The 12,862-nt window shown below is 39.3% G+C and overlaps 1 protein-coding gene across 2 annotated transcripts in view; it reads left to right on the top strand.

Moving 5' to 3' along the window:
* Positions 1–12,862, top strand: part of DAPP1 (dual adaptor of phosphotyrosine and 3-phosphoinositides 1) — a 58,489-nt gene that overhangs the window by 19,633 nt on the left and 25,994 nt on the right. For both annotated transcript variants that reach the window (XM_001107831.5, XM_078002025.1), the window contains exon 3: positions 6,101–6,234. In XM_001107831.5, the coding sequence (XP_001107831.4) occupies positions 6,101–6,234 (134 nt within the window). The remainder of the gene's footprint in view (positions 1–6,100; positions 6,235–12,862) is intronic.

Raw genomic sequence — 12,862 nt, forward strand, 5'->3', positions numbered from 1 at the left:
ATACAAACCTTTCATGGGGCTGTTGAAGAATCTGAAACCCAAAGCGGTGGAATGTCTGGTACTCCAAAAATCAACAATAGAAACAGTGCCAGAATCCAGATTCCTGACACCTGGCTGAGTGCCCTTTTCACTATTCCCTGATTTATCTGTAAATGCAGAATGGATTTATGACTGTACAGCTTTCATAGTCACAACCTCAAGCAGGTAATATGCAACTTTACAATTTTTCCTATAGTGTGCTAACTTTTCTTTTCTTTTTTTTTTTTAAATTTATTTATTATTATTATACTTTAAGTTGTAGGGTACATGTGCATAACGTGCAGGTTTGTTACATATGTATACTTGTGCCATGTTGGTGTGCTGCACCCATCAACTCGTCATTTACATCAGGTATAACTCCCAATGCAATCCCTCCCCCCTCCCCACTCCCCCTTCCCCATGATAGGCCCTGGTGTGTGATGTTCCCCTTCCTGAGTCCAAGTGATCTCATTGTTCAGTTTCCACCTATGAGTGAGAACATGTGGTGTTTGGTTTTCTGTTCTTGTGATAGTTTGCTAAGAATGATGGTTTCCAGCTGCATCCATGTCCCTACAAAGGACACAAACTCATCCTTTTTTATAGCTGCATAGTATTCCATGGTGTATATGTGCCACATTTTCTTAAACCAGTCTGTCACTGATGGACATTTGGGTTGATTCCAAGTCTTTGCTATTGTGAATAGTGCCGCAATAAACATACGTGTGCATGTGTCTTTATAGCAGCATAATTTATAATCCTTTGGGTATATACCCAGTAATGGGATGGCTGGGTCATATGGTACATCTAGTTCTAGATCCTTGAGGAATCGCCATACTAAGCAACTTCAGCAAAGTCTCAGGATACAAAATTAATGTGCAAAAATCACAAGCATTCTTATACACCAGTAACAGACAAACAGAGAGCCAAATCAGGAATGAACTTCCATTCACAATTGCTTCAAAGAGAATAAAATACCTAGGAATCCAACTTACAAGGGATGTAAAGGACCTCTTCAAGGAGAACTACAAACCACTGCTCAGTGAAATCAAAGAGGACACAAACAAATGGAAGAACATACCATGCTCATGGATAGGAAGAATCAATATCGTGAAAATGGCCATACTGCCCAAGGTAATTTATAGATTCAATGCCATCCCCATCAAGCTACCAATGAGTTTCTTCACAGAATTGGAAAAAACTGCTTTAAAGTTCATATGGAACCAAAAAAGAGCCCGCATCTCCAAGACAATCCTAAGTCAAAAGAACAAAGCTGGAGGCATCATGCTACCTGACTTCAAACTATAATACAAGGCTACAGTAACCAAAACAGCATGGTACTGGTACCAAAACAGAGATATAGACCAATGGAACAGAACAGAGTCCTCAGAAATAATACCACACATCTACAGCCATCTGATCTTTGACAAACCTGAGAGAAACAAGAAATGGGGAAATGATTCCCTATTTAATAAATGGTGCTGGGAAAATTGACTAGCCATAAGTAGAAAGCTGAAACTGGATCCTTTCCTTACTCCTTATACGAAAATTAATTCAAGATGGATTAGAGACTTAAATGTTAGACCTAATACCATAAAAATCCTAGAGGAAAACCTAGGTAGTACCATTCAGGACATAGGCATGGGCAAAGACTTCATGTCTAAAACACCAAAAGCAACGGCAGCAAAAGCCAAAATTGACAAATGGGATCTCATTAAACTAAAGAGCTTCTGCACAGCAAAAGAAACTACCATCAGAGTGAACAGGCAACCTACAGAATGGGAGAAAATTTTTGCAATCTACTCATCTGACAAAGGGCTAATATCCAGAACCTACAAAGAACTCAAACAAATTTACAAGAAAAAAACAAACAACCCCATCAAAAAGTGGGCAAAGGATATGAACAGACATTTCTCAAAAGAAGACATTCATACAGCCAACAGACACATGAAAAAATGCTCATCATCACTGGCCATCAGAGAAATGCAAATCAAAACCACAATGAGATACCATCTCACACCAGTTAGAATGGCGATCATTAAAAAGTCAGGAAACAACAGGTGCTGGAGAGGATATGGAGAAATAGGAACACTTTTACACTGTTGGTGGGCTAACTTTTCTTATTGAGTCTCCATTTCTCCCAAATGGTAAGAAAGTTAATCCAGTCCCCACCAGGTTCATCCAGGCAATTGCAATCATTGTCCAGACCTTTCAGGTCCTCCCCACCCCACACCTGCTTCTTCCTGGCTGGCACCCCAGATCAGAGAGGCTGACCGAGCTTCTGGTAGTCAGGGGAGGTGGCTGGTTCTCAGCCAGGATCTGACACTCTGCCTTCCACTGACATGTAGCACGTTTTCTTGGGTTCTTAGGCACTTCTCCATGGATTAGGCAGCGGATGTGAGGACTCCATGAAATTTCCCTCAGCCACCCACCCATTAAGCTCAAACTGTTATTGTGTTACCGTTCTGATGGCACTTCCATATCCCATGGAGAGTCACTCTTCCCTTCATAGTGCAGTCCCTCAAGCTAATCTGGCCTCAGAGGCTCTCTCACTTCTTTTCCACTCTGCACGGTCACTACTTGTCACTAACTCAGTAGCAGCCTTCACACTCTGTCTTTGGGCTCCGGGCCTTGCCTCTATATTCATTTTCTATGCTACATAACAAATTATCAAAAACTTAGGCACTTAAAGTAACACAACTTGATTATCTCCGTTTCTGGCTGGATTCTCTGTCCAGGTCCTGCCAGGCTGGAATAAAGGTGTTGGAGAAGGTTCTGGCTCTGATCTGGCATTCAGTGTCTTCTTCCTTCATTTTCTCCTTTCCTCTTCATTCTTCTTCATCCATTCCCTTCCTGCTGTAGAACTGAGGTCCTCATTTTCCTTTTAGCTGTCAGCCAGAGGGGCATTCTTAACTCTGAGAGGCCACCCACAGTTCTTTGCCACATGGCCCCATGGCTGTTTACCACATCGGTGTTTGCTTTCTTGCATGCCAGCCAGAAAACATCTCCCTGACTTTTTCTTTGATGAGCAGCCAGAGAAAACTCTCTGTTTTACAGGGCTCATGTGATTAGTTTCAGGCCCACTCAGATAATGTCCATATCTTAACATCAACTGACTTAGGACTTTAAGGACCTGCAAAATCCCTTCCCAGTAGCATATAGACTAGCTTTTGATTGAATAATTGGCATAAAGTGTGTACTCCATGGGCTGGGACTTGGGGTCATCTTAAAATGCTGCCTGCCACAGCTCCCATTCCTGGAACAGTGAAAATCTACAGGCCTACTTGAAGTGGGTGTGCGAAACAGGTAGAGGGTGATGGGGTAAGTAGGGGTCACAGAGGAGAAAAAAGCATATTCATTAACATGTCACCCTGTTATATTTTATTTATACATTTTCTGAATAACATAGATGAAAAAATTATTAATCCAAGATGGAATTCTGTTTGAGTGGCAACAAGAATTGTGCTTTCTCTGCTCAACAGCAAATGTCAAAAGTCCATCTAATGGTTAAGTTGTAGATGCTTTATTGCATACACCAGAGGTCCCCAACATTTTTGGCACCTGGGACAATTTTTTCACAGACCGGGGCAGCAGCAGATGGTTTTGGGATGATTCAAGTGCATTACATTTATTGTGTGTTTTATTTCTGTTATTATTACACTGTAATGTATAATGAAATAATTATACAACTCACCGTCATTCAGTATCAGTGGCAGCCCTGAGCTTGTTTTCCTGAAACTAGATTGTCCCATCTGGGGGTGATGGGAGTCAGTAACAGTTCGTCAGGCATTAGATTAACATAGAGGCACACAGCCTAGATCGCTTGCATGTGCAGTTCACAACAGGGTTTGCGCTCCTATGAGAATCTATTGCCTCTACTGATCTGACAGGAGGTGGAGCTCAGTGAGAATGCAAACAATGGGGAGCAACTATAAATACAAATGAAGCTTCACTAGTTCACCCATCACTCATTTTCTTGCTGTGTGGCTGGCAGGGGGATGGATGGGGACCCCTGGCATGAATCTTCCAAAAATGAAAAGTTAATTAACTTTTCACCTATGTATGTCTCATCTGAGCAATTAGACCATAAGCTATTTATAAATCGATGACATATATTTCATATACATAAAGAATAAATTATTGATTTTCCTTACAATCACTAGAGAATGCTTATATTTAAAAAATGACCAGCAAAGGTGACAAAAACCACAGACTAATTCAGGAGAATGACTATTTTTGTTTTATGAACAAATATTCACTTATTTGTTCATTCTTTTACTGATGAATATTTGAAAGCATTGATTCTGCACCAGCCACGTTGGTAAGTGCTGTAGAACAGTGGTCCCCAACCTTTTTGGCACCAGGGACTGGTTTTGTGGGAAATGGGGGTTCAGGATGAAACTGTTCCACCTCAGATCATCAGGCATTAGATTCTCATGAGGAGTGTGCAGCCTAGATCCCTCACATGTGTTCACAATAGGGTTCAGGCTCCTGAGACTCTCATGCCTGATCTGACAGGAGGCAGAGCTCAGGCGGTAATGCTCACTCACTGCTCACCTCCTGCTGTGCGGCCTGGTTCCTAACAGGTACGCGGTCTGCAGTCCCAGGATGGGGGACCCCTGCTGTAGAAGATTCAAATACCTTATTTTGGGGAATTATAGCTTCACAGAGCCAAAAAGACCACATACAAGTAACATACTACAAAGTAGAGGTTGAGAAATAACATACAAGAAAGCAAGATAAGTGTTTAGGTGGTTCAGAAGAGAAAAAGCAATTAACTTTAAGCTGGAATTATCATGTAATACTTGACAGAGGAGGTAGTACTTGAACTGCAACTTAATGAGTGGCTAGGATTTCTACCAGCAGAGACAAAGAGAAACACTGTTTCAGGAAAAAGGAACAGTGTGAACTAAGGGACAGAAGTGGAAACTCCTTGAAGAGCAGTAGGTCCAGTTGGACTAGGGCAGCAGTTCTAAAGGTGTGGTCCGCAGACCAGGTGTGTCACCTGTTCTTAACATGCTAGGAATGCACAGTCTCAGGCCCCACCTTGGATCTACCAAATCTGAATCTGCAGGGGTGGAGGTGGAGGTGGCAGCAAGCTGGGTTCTCACAAGCCCGTCAGATGATTCTGATGCATGCTAACGTTGTAGCATGGGCTGCACTGAGAGGAATAGCAGGAAGTGAGGCTAGAAAGATAGAATGGGGTCAAATAAAGTGGAGAGGCAGATATATATATATATATATTATTTAATACTCTGCTCATTTCAAAAATGAAGTGGAAAATGACAACGTAGGAAATTTGATATTTTATTCAGTAGGCAGTGGAACATGCATGGGAGGAAAAGAGCTGGGCTCACATAACTAATCAAGCGACAGAGCTGAATTCTGATTGACTCCCAGACAAGCAAGGGAGAAAAGCCCAAGATGGAGGAGAGTGTGGTGAGGGTGTCATACGTCATTTCTGTCATTCCTATTCTCTGCCCTTCTTAAACTCATGCCCCATTAGCAGCATAATGTTCAAGGACTCTTTTGGTAAGTCTAGGAGTAGATAGGGAGAACAGTCTCTTGTCTTCCATTAGAGTAAAAAGTTGAGGCAGGGCGTGGTGGCTAACACCTGTAATCTCAGCTCTTTGGGAAGCCGAGGCGGGAGGATCACCTGAGGTCAGGAGTTCAAGACAAGCTGGGCCAACATGGCAAAACCCAGTCTTTACTAAATATGCAAAAATTAGCTGGACATCAAGGCAGACACCTCTAATCCCAGCTACTCAGGAGGCTGAGGCCAGAGAATCACTTGAATCCAGGAGGCGGAGGTTGCAGTGAGCTGAGATCATGCCACTGCACTCCCGCCTGGGCGACAGAGCAAGACTCTGTCTCAAAATAATAAATAAATAAATAAAAGTCGAAAAGAGCACACTCTGCCAAAAGAAACTGGTGATGCTCTTTAAAATTGTCAGTGGTTTCAATGATTGTCTAATTCTCAGCTCTTAGAAAGGGTTAATAGTGATGCTAACATCTAAGATCATATTTCCCTTCAACAAGGTATTTATTTGTTAAATAACATTAATTACTTATTTTTCCCTTTTAGGGCCAAAGATTCTGTTAAACACTTTCACGTTGAATATACTGGATATTCATTTAAATTTGGCTTTAATGAATTCGCATCTTTGAAGGATTTTGTCAAGCATTTTGCAAATCAGCCTTTGATTGGAAGCGAGACAGGTAAGCTATGAGCAGACATTTGACCTATGAAATATTGTTTCGGGATGGAGGAGAAACAAGGCAGATTTCAGTTGAAGAATGTCATGGTTGTCATTTATATTTCAACATTATCTTGAGGAGAAAACAATGTACTTTGTATAAAGTAGATATTTTCTCAGAATGTGTTACTTAATGGATTGATTAAAAGCATTTCTTCTTTTTTTTAATTTATTTATTATTATTATACTTTAAGTTGTAGGGTACATGTGCATAACGTGCAGGTTTGTTACATATGTATACTTGTGCCATGTTGGTGTGCTGCACCCATCAACTCGTCATTTACATCAGGTATAACTCCCAATGCAATCCCTCCCCCCTCCCCACTCCCCCCTCCCCATGATAGGCCCTGGTGTGTGATGTTCCCCTTCCTGAGTCCAAGTGATCTCATTGTTCAGTTCCCACCTATGAGTGAGAACATGCGGTGTTTGGTTTTCTGTTCTTGTGATAGTTTGCTAAGAATGATGGTTTCCAGCTTCATCCATGTCCCTACAAAGGACACAAACTCATCCTTTTTTATGGCTGCATAGTATTCCATGGTGTATATGTGCCACATTTTCTTAATCCAATCTGTCACTGATGGACATTTGGGTTGATTCCAAGTCTTTGCTATCATGAATAGTGCCGCAATAAACATACATGTGCATGTGTCTTTATAGCAGCATAATTTATAATCCTTTGGGTATATACCCAGTAATGGGATGGCTGGGTCATATGGTACATCTAGTTCTAGATCCTTGAGGAATCACCATACTGTTTTCTCAAAAGAAGACATTCATACAGCCAATAGACACATGAAAAAATGCTCATCATCACTGGCCATCAGAGAAATGCAAATCAAAACCACAATGAGATACCATCTCACACCCGTTAGAATGGCGATCATTAAAAAGTCAGGAAACAACAGGTGCTGGAGAGGATGTGGAGAAATAGGAGCACTTTTACACTGTTGGTGGGATTGTAAACTAGTTCAACCATTATGGAAAAGCATTTCTTTAAAATGGGCTGTCCATTTAAAAATAACATACACAATACACACAAAAAGAAGAAAGGTAAAAATGACGTTTTGATTACCCATAATTTCACGTATGGGCAGTTTGCACATGAGTGAGACCCACAGAAGTAAATTTTAAGCATTTTAAAAAGTGAAAATTCCCACTTAAATGTTCACAGGGATCGCTGAATATTGAAAATATTGACTAGGAAGTGCTCTCCTGAGTTATAAAATTCTGTTTCTATTGTCACAGTTTTTTAAATAAGATTTTAAGCTAGACTTAATTATGGCTGGAAAAGTTTGAATTGTCCTGTTTGAATGGTAAGAGAATTAAAGCAGAAAATTCGTGTTTAAAGAATAAACACAAAAAACAGTCTATCTTGGCACTTGAATTATCTAAGATTGAATATCTTGTTTATTTATATTATTTTAAAGAAGTAAATGTCATACCTGTATTTGTGATATAGAATCACAACACTTTTGTCCTAAATAATGATAAATCTCAGTTAATCAAAGACTAGGAAATTCCAAGAACCTGTGGCACAAGAGGAACTGAAGACTTAATAACACAACCGGTTACCATGAGTTTGAACATATGTGTTTTCTTGGCAAACTTGCCAGTGGGCTTTCTGTTAACTTCAGTGTGGTAGGAAGAGGGGGCATCATTGGCTTCTGTCTTTTCTGCTATTTATATGGCATGGATAGTCTCTGATGTGACTCAGACAGTGTCTAGTATACATGAAGTGCACAGTGGAAAACTGGAAAATCGTTGCTCTGCTTTATACTGACCACACCAAGCCTAAGACAGAATAATCCAAACTACAAACTGAAGCTATAACCTTTTTTCCCTTCTTTCTTCTGGTATATATTCTCCCAATCAACCTTGAAAATTACTTCACCATTTAACAAGCAGTTGTTCTCATGAACAAATGGCCAGTGGAGGTATATTTATTTCCATTGCTACCTTGGCCTTGGCAAGCATTTCAGTTTCTCAAATCCCTTCACTTCAGTCTCCTTTCCTACTTGCATCCAATTCTATACTGGATTTTGTTCAGTTATTGGTCACAGGCAATGGAGAGGAGATTTTTAAAGCCAGGGCTTTGTTTTGTGTACCTCTAATTTTTGTCTTTCATATCTGCCAGGTCCTGGCCCATTGCAGGGCATTTTGGGTAAATAAATAAATGAATAAATGGATAACTCTAAGTAAGAACTCTTTGTAGCCTTCGAAGCCACTAGCGTTGCCATTTTTCTGCTTTCTCTTTTTCCTCCAACCAAAGACAGCTCCCTTCTTTTAAACGCTTCTCCTAGGCTCTATTTTCAACTTCTTTGATCATTCCCTGTGCTCCTTCCTGACCCTCTCCAAGTTAGGGAAAAGATACATATTCTGCCTATTGGCAGATTTCAAAACATTTAAGATCAAAGTGAATGCAATGCTTTCTGGTTGAACCTTTCTGGCACTGATTCAATCACTAGGCAAGAGGATCACCTAAGGATGCTCCAAAATAAAGATGTTTTGATATTGCATTTGGGACAATGATAAGCTTCCTTGTAACTAACATGTTCTGAGTAAAGAAGCCTTATGATTAATGCATTAGAGATTGTAAGGATTTGTAATCCAGACTTCTACAGTAATTACTCTAAAACTCAAACTTGCTATATTATTATCTTGACTATAATTATCATTTTATTTATTACAATATAACTCAGGAACCTAATATTTTTATCCTCTCCACTGCCTCTCCTCTGTTCTACTCATTACCCAATGAAGAATTTGCTGCTGTTTGAATTCCTGCTTCCAGCCCCTGGTGCTGATGGATATGCACTTGACTTGCTAGCTTCCTGCCCTTGAGTTAGAGTCCGCTAGCTTTATTCCTCTTATCTGTCCCAGCCAGATGAAGGGAAAGCCATCAGGGCTAGGAACAACAGGCAAAACCCATGACAGATAAGTGTTCAAATCTTGCCCCTCTGGGAGTAATAGGCCTTGGGAAACAAGATAATGTGTTCAAGTCATGATGACTTGTAAGCCCAGAAAGTCCTCGAGGTTACAGAGTCAGCATTGCAGACTATAAAGAATGGTGAATGGAACCTGAGATGCCACCTTCTAAAAATAGGCCTTTTCTTCTTGTTCCTTTAAGCATGGGCTCTTAGTATTGGCTCCCAGTGATCAGCAGATCTTCAGGCTAATGATTTCATGTTCACCATTAGATGAAGTACGAATACTTCTTATAGTTTATGTTTGATTAACATCACCAGGAAAAGCATTTGTCCACACAATGGACAAGCCCCTCCCAGGGCTCTCAACTTCAGATTACCAGAATGAGAAGGACTAGAATTGGATATTTCAGGCCACTCCTGTCAGTCAGACCCCATGCAGGCCCAGCCTCACCCTGCAGGGCCTAGAGGGTAAGTTTATTAAAGAGAGACTTTCTTATAATACATTTATCTACTGGCACAAGTGGCATTACCTCTGAGGGCAACATAAATGATATCCAAATAACCAAAACTTTACACTTTTGCCTTGCAGTTATATATAATGCCTTCAGTAGAGTGAAACCCAGAATATTTGATTCTGGGTCATAAGAAAATCTTTGCACTCAAAATAGATAAAAGTGTTGACCTAAGGGGATTAATGCTATTTTAAGATATCTTTTTTTTCCTGTTCCCTACTCTTTACACTTTTAGGATTTCTGTTTGCTAATCTGAAAAGCAAGGATTTCCTAAGCAACATCTAAGCCTCTTGCCAACTTTAAGAGTATGTTATGATAATTTCCCTTTCCCTTGTCATAATCTCTATTTCATCTCTCTAATCTCCATTAAAGTTTCTGTTCACTCTAATTTATTTTTATCAATACTCATAAACACTCTTAAGATACTTCCAATTGTCAAAACCTAATAATTTCCTGAGTACATGATAGAGATATACAATGTACTCTCTTGCTTTATTTTTCTCAATGGCCCTTTTACCTTCTGACGTATATAATTCACTTATTTTTTTAAAAATACTTTTTTTTCCACACTAGTCTGGAAACTCCATGAAGAAAGGGATTTTTGTCAGCTTTGCTTCCTACTGTGTCCCAGGACCTGAAAAAATAAATACTAATCATTTCCACAATATGTCAGATGCCCCATTTCCAATGCCTGCATTGCAGTTTTTTATGGCAACACCAAAACTAGCAAACTTGTTACAATTTTAACTTTCAAAGTTTATAAAAGCATAATTTGAAATGATGTTTTGTGTTGCATGTATGCTCAGTGATGATTAAATTCAGAATTTGCCTTTCATTTGTGATACTGTTGCAGGACTTTTCCTTAGTTCAGCTAAAGATTGGGTCCCTCTCCATCCCCCAGACACAAAAATTTAGGCTTGCAGATGGTTTGAAGGGTGAGTGAAGCAGGGTTTTATTGGATGAAAAGAAAGAAAAGAGGGCCTAGCCAGGGTCCCTGCTAGAGCGCTGCCTGCCGAACAGTTTGAATTCTATGTTCCTCACAGGAAGAGGAAGGGCCAGGCTCCTCCCCGCTGCAAAGGGCACGGACTTCCTAAGGCTCCACCTCAGTGGGCAGGCAGGTTGGAGTTTTTCTGTCTTAATAGTAGGATATCAAATAAAACATATTCATGTCTGTGCACGAACTCTAAACTAAACTCAAATAGATTTGAAAATTTGAGAAACTTTTTTATTAGTATAAATATGTTTGGTCTATTGTTAATTTTGTCATATCCTCTTATAATTAGCTAAGTTTCATATATATAGTCTTGAAAATGTGGATGGCATTTATCTTTATGCTTAAATGTCTAAATATGATTAGAACAAAAAAATTACTTTTACCATTACCTTTTGTTTATATTTCAATAATTCTTAACATGAAATTGCCATGTACAATTTATTATATTGTGTTGTGACTGTAATCACCTAACTGGCATGCAAAAGTATAATACAAGTTAAGTTCTATGTTTGTGCTTATCCTTTATAATAATTGGTTCTCAGTGTTAAAGATGTCATCTTATTTTTTTTGTAAATGTCAACTCTCCATTTCTCTTTTTGTTTTGATATGGGGATTCCCAATCTTTTGACGACTGCTACTGCTATTATTATTTAATTTTGTGACACTACCCAGGTGGCATTTTAAAATAATGCGGTTAAAATTAATTTTAATTTGAGAACTGGGTGATTCTTCAGAAAACAACTAGTGACAGCTTAGAATTTTGCCAAACTTCTTTAGTTTATGTTTGCCAAAAATACAAAATGTTCTCAGTTGATAGATGAGTTTTGTTTGAAAAAGGAAAAAGCAGCTGAGAAGGGAATTAAGGCCAACATTTTTAGTGTTTGCTAGTTTCCAGGCATTCACCTACATCAACTTATTTCATCTCAACCACCCACAATAATGCATACAACGGTCTATTTGCAGATGAGGAAATGAAAACTCAGAGGTTATAAGTTACTTGCCCAAGTTTTTACTGCTGGTAAACATTAGGGCTGAGATTGGAATCTGGGCTAATCTGGTTCTAAAGCATAGATGCTTTCCATGCACCTTGCTATCTTCTGAAACTGGTCCCACAGTAGCAATACATTGTTGCCATGGTACAGCATGGCCTTAAATGGATTTAGAAGAATTCAGAGCTGATATTGGAATCTGGGCTAACCTGGTCCTGAAGCATAGATGCTTTCCACGCACGTTGCTATCTCTTGAAACTCGTCCCACAGTGGCACTGCAATACATTGCTGCCATGGCACAGCGTGGCCTTAAATGAATTTAGAAGAAGTCTTGCCACAATAATATAATAGAATGATTGTAGGATATGGTCGGGCTATAACACGTGTCTTAGCCCTATCCCTCAGTTTCTTCTTTATCTCTTCTTTAAAGTCTATAATAATGTGTTTGGTACATGAAGTCAACCTATTGTTCTAAAGAGTGTGAATCAACTTTAACCTCTGCCTTTGTATTTATTGTTATTCCCATTTTATTTACACTAATTGCTATTTCAGAAATTATACTAGAGGAAATTTTAAAACATAAAAAGGCTGACAAGAAAACATCCCCCCAAATATTCAGGTTCATCTTAGTCATGTCTCTCCGGCAAGGATATCAAACAGCCTATCTAAGTATAACAAGGTAAATTAAAAGTTAAAGTTTGAATGAGAAACTGAAAGAAAGGGAAAACGAGAGGTAAGATCAAATGACAGCAGGAACAAAGTATTTCAAATGAATATTGTACATTTACAGGAAGCAGTACAAGCATTTGGTAACTAAGCTTCTCGATGTTTTTTTCCCCTTATTTGGGCCTGTCTGCTTAACTAGATTTACAGGATGTTAGAGTTGAAAGGAAGCTCAGGGACTTTTGCATTTTTCCTTTATAAATGAAGAAACTGAGGCCTGGTTAGAAATGGGGAAGCAAAAACTCACATCTCCTTTCCTCAAGCTGCCTCCTAAAGAATCCATTTCTTCAAACTTTGATTTATACGTGTCAACTCTTGCCCACAAGAGAGCACAGTAGTTCACATGCCCTAGAGGTTTCCATGGTGACTACATTGAGCCTGAGAATAATTATGGTATAATGAGTAAACACACGAATTCTAAGTTTCAACTCCAGCCTCTGCCATT

The sequence above is a fragment of the Macaca mulatta genome, chromosome 5, assembly GCF_049350105.2.
Source record: "Macaca mulatta isolate MMU2019108-1 chromosome 5, T2T-MMU8v2.0, whole genome shotgun sequence".
NCBI lineage: Eukaryota > Metazoa > Chordata > Mammalia > Primates > Cercopithecidae > Macaca > Macaca mulatta.